The sequence below is a fragment of the Labeo rohita genome, chromosome 6, assembly GCF_022985175.1.
Source record: "Labeo rohita strain BAU-BD-2019 chromosome 6, IGBB_LRoh.1.0, whole genome shotgun sequence".
Classification (NCBI taxonomy): Eukaryota; Metazoa; Chordata; class Actinopteri; order Cypriniformes; family Cyprinidae; genus Labeo; species Labeo rohita.
The window spans coordinates 31,098,863-31,112,808 of NC_066874.1; the positions used below are offsets into that span (position 1 = coordinate 31,098,863).

The 13,946-nt window shown below is 33.8% G+C and overlaps 1 protein-coding gene across 15 annotated transcripts in view; it reads right to left on the reverse strand.

Annotated features, from left to right (window-relative positions):
* Positions 1–13,946, reverse strand: part of ptprt (protein tyrosine phosphatase receptor type T) — a 253,350-nt gene that overhangs the window by 104,094 nt on the left and 135,310 nt on the right. For all 15 annotated transcript variants that reach the window (XM_051112546.1, XM_051112545.1, XM_051112547.1 and 12 more), the window contains exon 9: positions 7,371–7,480. In XM_051112546.1, coding sequence (XP_050968503.1) covers positions 7,371–7,480 — 110 coding nt within the window. The remainder of the gene's footprint in view (positions 1–7,370; positions 7,481–13,946) is intronic.

Sequence of the window (13,946 nt, forward strand, 5' to 3'; positions counted from 1 at the left end):
CATTTATTGTCATTAAAATGTACTACCAGTGTAATTTCATTTCTGACATGTCCTGCACAAACTGAGCAATTCTTCCATTTTCTATTTCTTTTGACTAAACGAACAAAAAACAACAACAACATAACAGCTCAAAGGCCAGCATGGAGATCAATAGACTTCCAATTACTCTGTCATCACTTAAATGTCCCGATGGGGAAAAACACAAGGGATGATCAATCCTGTAGAAGACTGAAAGTATGAAATGAAGAGGTGAAGATGGGGAGATCTATCTCTCACTCCCGTCTGTCCTCCCTTGCTTTTTTCAGACTGTTGTCAGGGGAGACAGGAAGTGTTGGCCAGGGGGCATGTGATGCCACGCGACAGGCTGCTAAAAGTGGCCTAATGCACTACTGAACGCACTGTGGCTCTCTGTTAAAAGAGCCGCTTGAGTTTAATTGACCACAGCTGATTTGAAAAGGGTTCATTTCCCAGTTCAGTTTGGCAGCGGAGATGGGAATGCGAAGAAAACAGCCCTGTTTGTGGGAGATATTGGATTTATGGTTATTTCAGCAACGAGCAAAAAAAGGAGAGAGAGATGCTGTTCCAAATCATAGTGAGTTGCCTTTTAAGGCATCATAAGTGCACTAGCAACAAAAAGGCTGTTCCAAATTCAACTTGTGTAGAAGTGGTATAGAAACAATTTCCAATTGGAAATTGCTAGTAAATTTCAAAATCAATTACAAAGTAACAGCAGGAAACATACTTGATTGAAAACTTTTGAAGTGGAAAAACTGAAATAGTATTTTCTTATAAAACACACTCCAATAACCTGTTTTATTTACAGTTTTGAAAAATAATTTTTACATCTTATTTTTGCCAAATGCATTTTGATGAGCAATGCAAATAAATAAATAAATATTAGCAACATTATTATTCTGTATAACTAAAAGTTGAATATTTTACCCAGTATGTTGCTGCCTATGGAAATTGGTCCAAAACAGACACTTATGAGGTTCCAATTCAGCGGAGCCATAGAAGTAGACAGTAGGCATATACCGTAGGCAGCTCGCTACGCTTTGGAAGAGGGATAAAGTCTCTTGTGACACTGTCATACAATATTCCTTTTGTCATGTGAAAACAAACATAGAAAACAAACAAACCTGCAACCACACTTGCATGCAACTGTCACATAGAAGTACTTCAATAACCTCAAAGCAATTAAACATCTAAAATTTATCCTGCGTGGACTTTCAAGCCTTCAGAAAAATGTATAAGAACTTGAAATTCAAGGCAACTGTTATACAAGCAGATACGTGAAATGCAAAACTATAAACCCAAGCTGGACTGGTTAGCAATTCCTCAGCCTCGTTCAAGTCAGCATCTCCTGAGATTCACAGTTGGTAAACAGACTGGCTGACAACACAGAATATTTAGTGTTTTGTAAGTTTGAGGGTGAGTTGTGAGGGTTTGGGATGCCAGAAAGAAATTAGGTTACTTAATATTTGGTGTAGAGAATAATATGTTATGTTCCACTCAATTCTGCATGCATAAAATAGAATAAAATAAAAAAACAAGAAAAAAGAGCACTAGTAATATAATACCGGTAACAAAGTCTCGTATAATCAGACTTGATTATTAACTCCCCACCACAACTGAATACAAAACAATGTGGTTTTACATGATTTTTAATTGCGAAACAATCTAAAAACACGAAATTATTTAAATAATGGCACAGCATTCTGCACAGTGAGGGCAAATACAAATAATGGAAAAAGTCTATAGACTTGGTGATTCAAATTTCATTCCCTCTAAAATAAAACTTTACTTCACAGATATGACTCAGGAAAAAGCAGAATACACAATATGTCCATGGATAATTTGTTTACTTGCTACTAAAACTCAGAATATCTTTTAAATATGGCACGAACCTCACAAACTTTGTCAAATCCTGTGACTAACTCATCAACCCATTACCTGTTAGCACAACTTCTGACCGCTAGCGATGACACACTAATATCTGCTGTTTGGGACAAAATAAGGGTACTTGAATCTCACCATCTCATGATACAGGACAAACGGTAAATAACAACCGCGCTCTCTGCATTAACCCTGATTTAGACCTCCCTCCAGCTGTCTCTAGATCAGACGTGCAGGACCATGAGCCCATTAACCGGGTTTAGCTGCTCTAGAGAGATAGGGGTTACTGGTTCTCTTAACTCGAGTACTTCCAACTCAAGCGCTTATTGATGGAAATGAAAACAACACGGTGAAGGGAGGAGGGTGGGATGTGCACAGGTTTTCCACCATCCCATAAGGACACAAGAGGCTGTTTATCTTTGTTAGAGGTGAAACCTTCCGCCCTACATCAGCACAGAGAGCGACAGCGTCTTACTTTGACTTACTTAGAGAGAGAAAAACAGATTTTTGCTTACAAAAAAAATACTGTTGTGGTACCTGGATACCTTGAATTATACTGAAATGACTATTTGAAAAAGTGGCTTATGCTCACCAAAGGCTGCATTTATTTGGTCGAAAAATACAGTAAGATCAGCAATATTGTGAAAAATTATTACAATTTAAAATAACTATTTTCTATTTGAATATATTATACAAATATAATTTATTCCTGTGACGCAAAGCTGAATTTTCAGCATCATTACTTCAGTCTTCAGTGTCAGATGATCCTTCAGAAATCATTCTAATATTCTGATTTGCTGCTCAAGAAACCGTTTTTTATTATTATCAATGTTGAAAACCGTTGTGCTGATTAATATTTTTGTGGAACTGCATTGTATTTATTTTCAGCATTTTTTGATGAATACAAAGTTCAAAAGAAAAGCATTTATTTGAAATAGAAATTATTTGTAACATCATAAACTACTTCTTTAATGCATTCTTGCTGAATTAAAATATATATTCCTTTTAAAAAAGCAAATAATACTATGGTATTACCATGGTAGATGTCTAAAAATCTTACAATGAAAACATTACCATGGTATCAAAATCACGAAAAAAAAAACAAAAAAAAACACAATAGTAGCATGGTACTTTTTTGCAAGAAGTCCAAAAAGCCATGGTATAATATCATGGTGCATTTTTAAAACCAAAAAAACGAAGTGAAACTATACTAACAATGGTGCAAAAAACAAATTATAATAATATGGTATCTTTTTTTAAAAAAAACAGCTCAAACCCAAATGTCATTTTAATTTTAAAGCGTGTACATAAATAACAGTACTCGCAGAGAGCGGCAATGTCCCTGTCCATCACTCCTCCAAAGAAAAACCATCAGACACGTTCTCTCTGTAAACAAAGTGGGTGGTTTGTTTCCATGTAACTCCAGACAGGAAGCCGTCAGAAAGGCATACGAGACACAGCGGAGGGGTGGAAGACATCACGTCATCGCAAACTCACAACATGTCACGCAAATTAAACAAAACAAAGATCAAGGACTAAACACCCGCGTGTGCAGAAGTGTTCTGCTATTTACTCATCCTCATTTGCATGGAGATAAAGAAAACTAAAGAAGCAGGAGGACAAAAGACACCTTCGCTTTACACGTCTCAGTGTTGATTAATAAGGAGCTGTTGAGGATCTTCTCTGTCTTACTTTCCCTGTGCTTTTATACGCACACTCTTATTTTGTCAGCAAAGCAATTAATTTCTGAAAGGCTTTGATGGTTTGATAACAGGAGGCTGTTGTGCAGTGAAATGACGAGAGAGGAAAGAGAGAGAGAGGGGAAATTTGATCAAAAGTATGGATTTTGATGCAGGACACATCTCAGGTACTCAGAAACTGATCTGAATCCCGCTGTGATATGTGTGTGTGTGTCATATTTAGCAGGCTGCTGAGCTGCTCTTGTAAGTGTAGATCAATGGACCACCCGGTACTTCATTACATACACAATATATATAGGGTGTTACGGCCTAGCGGCTGGTAACCAGAAGGTTACTGGTTCCTTCCTACAAGGGTTGAGCCATAAGCAATCATTTCTGTGCCCTTGTTCCAGATACTTAACCTCAAGTCACTTCTGGTGTGACTGCCGCTGAAGTAAGTGTACTGGAAATATCTTTAGTTATAGAAACTTCTATGAACACAGACTGTGACTGTCAATAGAAAAGTCTATAGTTCAGTTAATTCAAATAAAGCACTAAATAACGAGTTAGCAGATTCTACTGACAACTTTTCTGTCAAGGCTAGACTGTCTATATAAATGTGTAATTTATGTAAATCGATATTGGATATTTCAGATACACATACAGTATACACACACCACTACATATATATTTTTTATATTAGTTAACACTTTAGTTTAGGGACCAATTCTCAATATTAACCAGTTGCTTATTAGCATGCATATTACTAGCATATTGGCTGTTTATTAGTACTTATACCAATACCTAATTTTAACAACTACCTTACTAACTATTAATAAGCAGCACATTAGGAGTTTATTGAGGCAAAATTCATAGTTAATGGTTTGTTAATGTAGAAAACTGGACTTCAAAATAAACTGTGACCATATATTTATAGTTACAAAACATAAATAGCAAAAAAAAAAAAAAAGTCATAATACTTTATACTGTATTTATCATTTTAAAACCATATATCTATTTAATATATAAAATATATTAAATACATATTTGTTTAATATATTAAAAATATATGTAGTTATATATTTATAGTCCAAACATAAATATCAATAAAAAACAATAATACTATATATTGTATTTATCATTTCAAAACCATATATCTATTTAATATATAATATATATATATATATATAGTTACATAACATAAATAGCAATAAAACATTAACTATACATATGTATTATATCTACATACTGTATATTTTTTTTAGGAAAATCATATCATATTTACATGATTTCAAAAGCATGTATGTATTTAATATGTACACGTCTTTTGATATGCTTTTAATATGGTTTAAATACTAATAATAATCTATTTTGTCTACATGTAAAATAACATGCATAGCAATAAAAGAATTACTACTGTTTATGCGGCATTGTATGTGATGATACATATATACAACATAACATATAAAAAATGTTTCAACTACCACTGTTATCATATATTAACAGTATGTTAACAGTATATTGCAAATCATTTTTTACACTCTCAAAAACAAAATGCATAAAAACACTACAGATTTTTAACATTATTATTGCTAGTTATTGCAGTCCTGTTTTACTTCCATGAGTCTCCAAGTTCAAACTTTCCTAAAGCTTTGAATCAAGAAACTTGCTTGCCACAAACAAAACTGTTTCCTTTTGTGACCCTTATACTGTATTTATGATTTCACAAGCGTATATCTATTTAATACGTACATGTCTTTTGATATGATTTTAATATGGTTTAAACGTAAAAAATTTGGTCTGGATGTAAAATAACATGCATAGCAATAAAAGCATTACATACTGGTAATGCAGCATTGTATGTGATGATACATATTAAACAAAAAATGTTTAAACTATCAATGTTATCCTATATTAACAGTATGTTAACAGAGTATTGCAAGTATACTCAAAAAACAAAATGCATAAAAAACACTTCCAGTTTTTAACATTATTATTGCTAGTTGTTGCAGTTCTATTTTATTCCCATGAGTCTCCAAGTCCAAACTTTCCTAAAGCTTTGAATCACAAAACTTGCTTGCCGCAAACAAAACCGTATCCTTTTGTGACCCTTCCGCTGCATTCATCTCTGCACCTTCCCTTTCCTGCCTCCGAGCTCTTTGTCCTAAGTCTAATTTGTATGAATCACTAAAAGCGAGGAGAGGAGGCATACGGCTGCTCAGATCTCCTGGATAATTCTATTGGACGCTTCTAATTAAATCAATGAGGGCTATTATAGCAATTATCCGGCCAAATGGGACCGCATTGTGTTCGCTCGATACATTTAGTAAATTCTGTCAATCTTCTTATCACCAAGATGGCACACGCCGTAACCCCGTTTTAATGATGTACCTGGATATGCACAATGTCTTGCACGTGGTTTGTCTTCCTCATCAAATCAAAGAGATAGTGAGGCTCTTCTGTGCCTCCAGCCTACTCGAACACACACATTAAAGCAAAATCTGGATGTAATTTGTTTTTGTCATGCTGTGACTTCATTTCCTTCCTTGTAATGTGAATATTCTATGCATTGACTATTAAATAATTAATTTGCAAGAGATCCAGGCTGTCAAACAACAGTTCCTGCAACAGTAAATCTCTTATTTTTGCGCAAACAGTATCCTGCCACCTAATTTTACAACAGAAATTTACTTTGATATATAGTGAAACACACATTAACATAAACCGCAACATTTCATTTCAAGCATGAAAAAAACAGTATAACAATTAATACCTCTGCTTCCAACCACTAGAAACTGAAATCTTGTTTTCCAGCATATACATTTAAAGATTATTAAATCAAGATACATTAACTTGAGAAGCAAAATGACAAAAGACAAGAAGTCTTGTTTTCTGTGGAACTGATCAAAATGAAGTGACTGCATGATTAAATCAAGACCTAATATCTGCCTAATATCTAATATCAAATATCATTTTCCTTAAATTTTGAGACATCTTGGTTTAAGGATGGTTGAATATTTGTGTTGACAAACAAAAATACTGAGGAAGACAATTCATTTTTGGCACCATTTAAAGCCATGAACTTAAGCTAACTCAAGCTAAGTATACTACAAATACTTTTACATATTATGCACTTAATAAAATACCCTGCACCCTATACTTTTAGTATACTAAACTGGTATATTTAAAGGTCTATTAAATTGGAACAACTAATTTTGTATCTAATGCACTTTAATTTTCCAGAAGTAGTGTTAAAGAAGAAGAATTCTTCAGGTACACTTTAAATATTTTGTATTTAAAGACCTATATTATTTAAAGTTATAAATTATAAATTCTCATCAATAGTAACATTAAAACAATTTTTAAGTTTAATATTAAGAAATATGCATTGTGCACAAGTAGTACTCCAAATAAAGTTCAATTACAACTGTTTTAAATATATTTTTTATATCAGTAAGTCTCAAGCGATATGTCAGTAAATGTTAATAGACTATACTTAGTATAAAATAAATGCATTTTAAACCTATTACTTTTTCCAAACCTGTATGAGTTTCTTTTTTCTGTTGAAAAACTCAAAAAAAGAGATTTTGAAGAATATGGGTAGTCAAACAGTTGACTACCATAGTATAGAAAAAAATACTATGGAACTTTTTCCCCTTTTTTTCCAAATATCTTCTTAGAGGTTAAAAAGGAGAAATATTACTTATACAGGGTTAAAACAACTTGACACCATGCTAATATTATATTCATATACATATTTATAAATACTAAAATACATATTCAGCATTTTCTCACCTCATAGAGTGTAATGACTCCATTAGTTTCATTCGGGGCCTTCCACTGCATGAAGATCTTCTCCTCGTATGGGCCTGTCTGAATGGACTCCATAGGAATGGGGCCAGGAACTAGTATAGAAACACAAACACACATTCAAAACATTTAGCAACTCAAAAACACACCAGTGAAAATGGTAATCAACATCTATAACTCAAATACAGTACCACTGCATCGATACATCATTGTTTTGAGAACAGAGGTGACGTAGGATGACAAAAATGGCTTTGTTGCCGGGTAGAAGGTGAAGTGAGGCGAGCAGAGATTGGCTGACTAAAGAAGCAAAACTATGTCAAACGCACCTCAGCCACCCGCAATGTTCGAAGTGTGAATTGTAACAGCTTTGCTACCCTTCGGTATCGAGAGGTGTTAACAAGTGCTACGAGTACCACTGCGCGCATATGCGCGTGTCTATTTGCATATTTTTGTGCGCACGTCCCCTCTGGCACACTTTGCAAGTTTTCCAAATATACTCTTGCTAGAACATCATTAACACCCTAAAAACCTGTTTTCAAGATGTCATTATCCATACACGGCTTCATCCTACTCTAATATGCCAGCATAGCATTTTCAGAGATGCTATGACTTGACGATTTCATAAATTAGCACGCAAATGTGTTCATTTGGCCCAGTTTACAATAGCCCATACAGTATGTTAACTTAAGGCTAGTTGTCTTTCATTTCATCATGTCTTGGTTAGTGTCTTTGACTCGACTGTTAGCGATGACACACTAATGAGTCAGACTGTTCCTGACACTGTGTGCAAAGAGAGCTAATGACTTAGCTAAAAGGCCGTTTAGTCCAACTTAGCAGCCCTAGCGCTGCTGTTTGCTTTGCACTAAGTCGCGGCTAATTGGGAGGGCAGATTAAAAAGATGAGCGTGGCAGGGCCGTAACGGGACAAGCGGGAGAGGAAGCTCGGGCACAAACAGATTAGCTGGCGGTCGTCTTGAACAGCGAAGAAAAGAATGACAACGAACGTATTGTTCATGCAGCTTTTCATTAACGTAGCAACAACACACAAACCTAAACCATGAACTATTTAATTAAGGAAAAGCTACTCTAGCTGTGTTTTTATTTTGGGAATCTCATTTATTTAACAAAAGAGAAGGTTTCTTTCTTCCACACTGAACAGATTTAATCTTATATAATTCTTGCTGTTTATTTCTTTTGGATGTAACTAGCTTATCTTCAAAATGTTGAGAGGTTGTGATATTTGCTTTCGTTTATTATTAGAAGCTGACTAGTCTTTAGCATTTATTCTTCAATAGCTAAAGATTTGAGATAATCAAATTACTTAAAATACAACCACATTCACCGTCTCCCAAGATTTGAGATGAAAAAAATTATGTCCACAAAATTATGATTTATGCAACAATAAACTGTAGTTACATTTTTTAGCAAGTACACTGGTTTGCTTTATGCTATTTTATTTGGATGTTTATATACATATGTACAGCACATACATATAATACTGTTTGTATGTTCATACTGGGATGCATTGCTTACTTGCTTTTTTTGTTTTTTTTTTTTAATTCTGTAAGTATTAAGTTACATCTTGAGATGTTTAATTGTTTGTTTATTCCAATTAATAAGAAAAAAAGCAAAGATCTCATCTTATTCGTTGTTTGTTTATATTGCACAAAACTAACTTAATCATCAAAAGGTTGTGAGGTTAAAATATTTGCCTATAATTGCTATTAAAAGCTGAATACTCTTTGGAATTTATTCTTTGATTATTTAAACTAATCAGATATCTTAAAATAAAAACTCTTCTGTTGTAAGTATTACAAGAGATCTGAGAGGATGCATTATTAAAACATTAAAATCATTTATAGCCAATGTCCATAAAATTATGATTTATGCAATAATGACATTTCCACCATTACTGAACACTGTTTCATTTAAATAATGATTTATTTAGAAAGTACGCTGGTTTGCTTTATTAGCAGAAATAAGTTTTATGAACTAATTAACGAGCACAACTACACCAAATGTTATGTTTTATATAAACGTTATGAAAAAAAGGATATGAATATACAGTGGTATGCGAAAGTTTGGAAACCCCTTGCAGAATCTGTGAAAATGTGAATAATTTTAACAAAATAAGAGAGAGATTATACAAAATGCATGTTATGTTTTATTTAGTACTGTCATGAGTGACATATTTTACATAAAAGATGTTTACACATAGTCCACAAGACAAAAAATAGCTGAAATTATTAAAATAACCCACTTCAGAAGTTTGGGACCCCTTTGTTCTTAATACTGTATGTGGTTACCTGGATGATCTGTTTTTTGGTTTTTTGATGGTTGTTCATGAGTCCCTTGTTTGTCTTTTGCATTTTTGAACCCTTTCCAGCAGTGACTGTATGATTTTGAGATCCATCTTTTCACACTAAGAACAACTGAGGGACTCAAACACAACTATTAAAAAAGGTTCAAACATTCACTGATGCTCCAGAAGGAAACACGATGCATTAAGAGCCAGGGGGTGAAAACTTTTGAAGAAGATGAAGAGGTTCAAATTTTGTTGAAATATAATTTTTTTCCATTTAGTACTGCCCTTCAGAAACTACAGAAGATGCTTGCACATTTTCTAGAAGACAAATTAAGTATAATTTAGCTTGATCTTCAAATTCCTTAATGCATCGTGTTTCCTTCTGGAGCATCAGTGAATGTTTGAACCTTTTTTAATAGTTGTGTTTGAGTCCCTCAATTGTCCTCAATGTGAAAAGATGGATCTCAAAATCATACAGTCATTGCTGTAAAGGGTTCAAATATGCAAAAGATGCTGGAAAGCAGAAGAATCTGCAGGACCTAAAGGATATTTCTGAAGAACAGTTCTCAGTTTAACTGTTCAGAACAAACAAAAGACTCATAAACTACCATCACAAAACAAAAAATTCTCTTATTTTGTTAAAATTATTTACATTTTCACATATTCTGCAACTTTTGCATACCAGTGTAATCTAAATTAGAGTGAATACAGATCATTTGCTATTTGCGTTGTATTTGTATTATGAAAATCTCACTTACAGTATGCTAAAAAAAAAAGCCTTTTCTTCATTGAATAAATTTCATTTATATCATTCTTGCTGATTATGTCTATCGCATGCGACTAAGTTCATCTTCAAAGATAGTAAGGTTGAGTTATTTGCCCTCAATCGCTATTAAAAGCCGAATAGTCTTTGGCATTTATTCTTAGATGGGAAAAGAATTGAGCTAATCAAAGAAAAGGTGAATATCGCTCTCTCACCGAGGTGCTGATATTCAGTCAGATATTGTACTGCAAAGTGAAGCCAGTTAAATTATATTTTTAACAATTCTTCAAATAGCTTGATTGGGCACTAGCCAACAAGCACATTAAATCATGGTTACAATGAAATATAATTAGATCCAGTCCTCCGTCCACTATCTTTTCCACCATATAACCATGCATGTGTGAGAAATGCTGCTTTACATATTAATCCAGCTGATTAGCTTCTCGTGTGGAGACTGTGAGTGATGTTTCATTAAGTTTGAGGTGGAGAAAACAATTTTTCCCCTTATGCTTGTCCCTCTCAGATACAAATAATTTTTAATAGCTTTCATAATTATTATACATTGAATCTTGCTGATTATTTTCGTCTCCGTATAAATCACGTACAACGTATTCACTCTATTCCTGTTTACGCTTGTTTACGGGCAAGCAGGTTTCCGTAAGTACAGGGTCGGTGTTGTTGTTGACCTAATAAGGTAAAAAAAACAGTCTGCCGTCCTCATGCTAATTTCACCCTCCTGCAATTATCCCCATATAAGGTTACACAGAGAGACAAATTTGCCTCACTATTGATATGTTGCAGCTGTCCATCAATTTACTAACACAAAGGACAGCAATTATAGGTTTTCATATGCAAAAAAACATAGAAAAAAAGGAAAAACATCAGTGCGGCAGACAAGAGCAGATACTGAATAACCAAAAGAGTTCTATCCATATCAAAACAGACTCATCAGAAGATGAAAATGAAAAACGAAAAGAAAATGAGATGAGCTTGAATTATACACTATAATCTAATAATCTAAGGCCTGACAATAGGCTTTATTTTCACACAGTTTTATTGCTCAGCATTAAAAAACAAGCGGGGAGAAATTAATTGTAAACGGAGGCTGAGCGCTTCCCTTTGGGAAATTTTCGAATTAAGCGCCGCTTGCAAACCTTCCCTCCGTCTGAGAAACATTGTGTCTTTTCACAGACTGTAAAGCTTTAACATGCTCTACATTGGGATTTCCTTTTAACTGCAACACATCAATGGAACGGATGGATTAAAGGAGGCCGGCTTTCATCATCTTTGTTTCATATTTGTTGTTTTTCTTCGGGAAGAGCAGAGCAGTACTACGGTCTAACAATTCTGTTTCCATTTAGTTCTCTGAGTGGATCTGACTTCTGTACAGAACTGTAGTGATTCTCAAATACACAAGACAATCTGATGTCTTACAATACAAACACTTTGACTGTGAGCGCTGCAACTGCTGAGATCGAAGAGGATGCATTAATAAAACATCAAAATCTTTTTAAAATCGTTTACTAAAGTATGACTTAGTAATGATTTTTCTAAAGTTCACTATTACTGAACAACAATTTAACGTGTTTTAATTAAATATTGATTCCTTTAAAAAGCACTGGTGTCCTTCACTAGCAGAAATAGCTTTCCTGACAACGGCACCAAAGTTAAGCTGTACTACAAAACATAATGTACATTAAGAGGGAATGCAGATCATTTGCCATTAGTGTTGTATTAATATATGATGGAAAACAGCCCTGTTGCACAGCATAACTGAATCATTAAATCATTGAAGTTTAACACCATTGTTCAAAAGTTTGGATTAAAAAGGATGAATTAAATCTAAAACATTTAAAGTGTTACAGAAAAATTTGTCATAATAAGGCATGTTTTTTTGGGCAGCAAATCAGCACATTAGAATGATCTCTGAAAGATCATGTGACACTGAAGACTGGAGTAATGATGCTGATTCAGCTTTGCATCACAGGAATAGCCTTGTTTCCTGATATGTAAATATATATGAAGAGTTTGGTTCCAAAATGCGATAAACGCCATTTTTTACAAAATTGAGTTACTGCCAAAATCAGTATTGTATCTGGTCCGTATTTAAAAGGCAGTTGCGATATCCGCCGTGTTATTCTGTCATGTTTTCTCCCTATTTTTCCAAACCGCAGCAAACGCCAGTCTCCCTTCTCTGCAAAATGCGATACATCCGCTCAGCCAATCACAGTGCACCATTTCATGCATTGGAAACAGTAAAGGCGGCGCTTTGAATACACCTCGCATACTAGTTTTCAACATTGAGTAATGTATCACAGATATATCTGACGAATCATTTCATAAACAAAGTGTAGAGAGAGTGTAAATAGATTCACTGTGCAGTGTAGAAAGCTGTGTTGATTATAATGGAACTTTGTGAGATCGCGATGAACTAAGATGAGTGACAGCTTTTAATGATTTTTAAGGGAGCTTGTAAATGAGATACTGATTTAATACAACAGTTAAATAAACAAGAAGTTAATATTAAGTGACTAACCTTGTCTGACTATAACACTATTGCCTGATTTTGCTCTATTTTGCCAAACCAAAGTCACAACTGAGCTACTGCAAATCTCTATTCAAACACAGCTGTGTTTCCTTTATGAATGAACGTGCGTTTTTAAACGGATCTAGTGAGTCAATGAATCAGTTACCCATTCATAAAGACAGTCACTTGCTTTATTCCTGAATGAATCAGCCGTTCGAAGGAATAAAATGAATGATATGATTCAGTAATTAAAACCGCCACCTACTGGCAGTTTTAGTTTAATTTTTAAAGTATCTTCTTTTCAGTTACTTAAATCATTTGATATTTTGTTAATACTGACTTCATTTGATTGGTAACTTTATCTTATTCTGTTCTTTTAATTAGAAATTTAAAAAAGCTTATAAAATATATATAAAAAAATTGACATAAAAGATGACACACTTTTAATAGTTAAAAAAATGCCATTACAAAGGTAAAAACAAAATTCCTCTCTAATTCACTTTAAGGAGTCAAATATCACCTCGTAATGGGGACGTCTAATTTTTGATAAAATTTTTTGTGATTATTGAATAGAAGGTGCTCCTAAATTTTCTGTCATAGTGGTATCTAGCCACTTTCTTGGTAAAGAAAACACATTTTTACTTAAATTAATCTAAATGGATTTATAGCGTTTTGGAACCAAACTCTTCATATTTATCTTTTATTGCTGCTATAAAAAGACTCTTGGTTTTCTTTGTTCTTATTTTAAAAGCGGTAAGACTTCGCCTTAGGCTATAAAAACAGAATTTACCGGCTTTAAATCCATTTTTGGAAATCTACACTATATATTTTTAACCACAGTGCTAAAGTAAGAGGTTTTAAATGACTACTATTGAATAGCATTTCCCAAAAGATCACTGAATCTCTGTCGCTGCGCTCTGAAAAGCTTTAGAATTGCATTCAGCTGGAAAACACACGTGAGCACTCT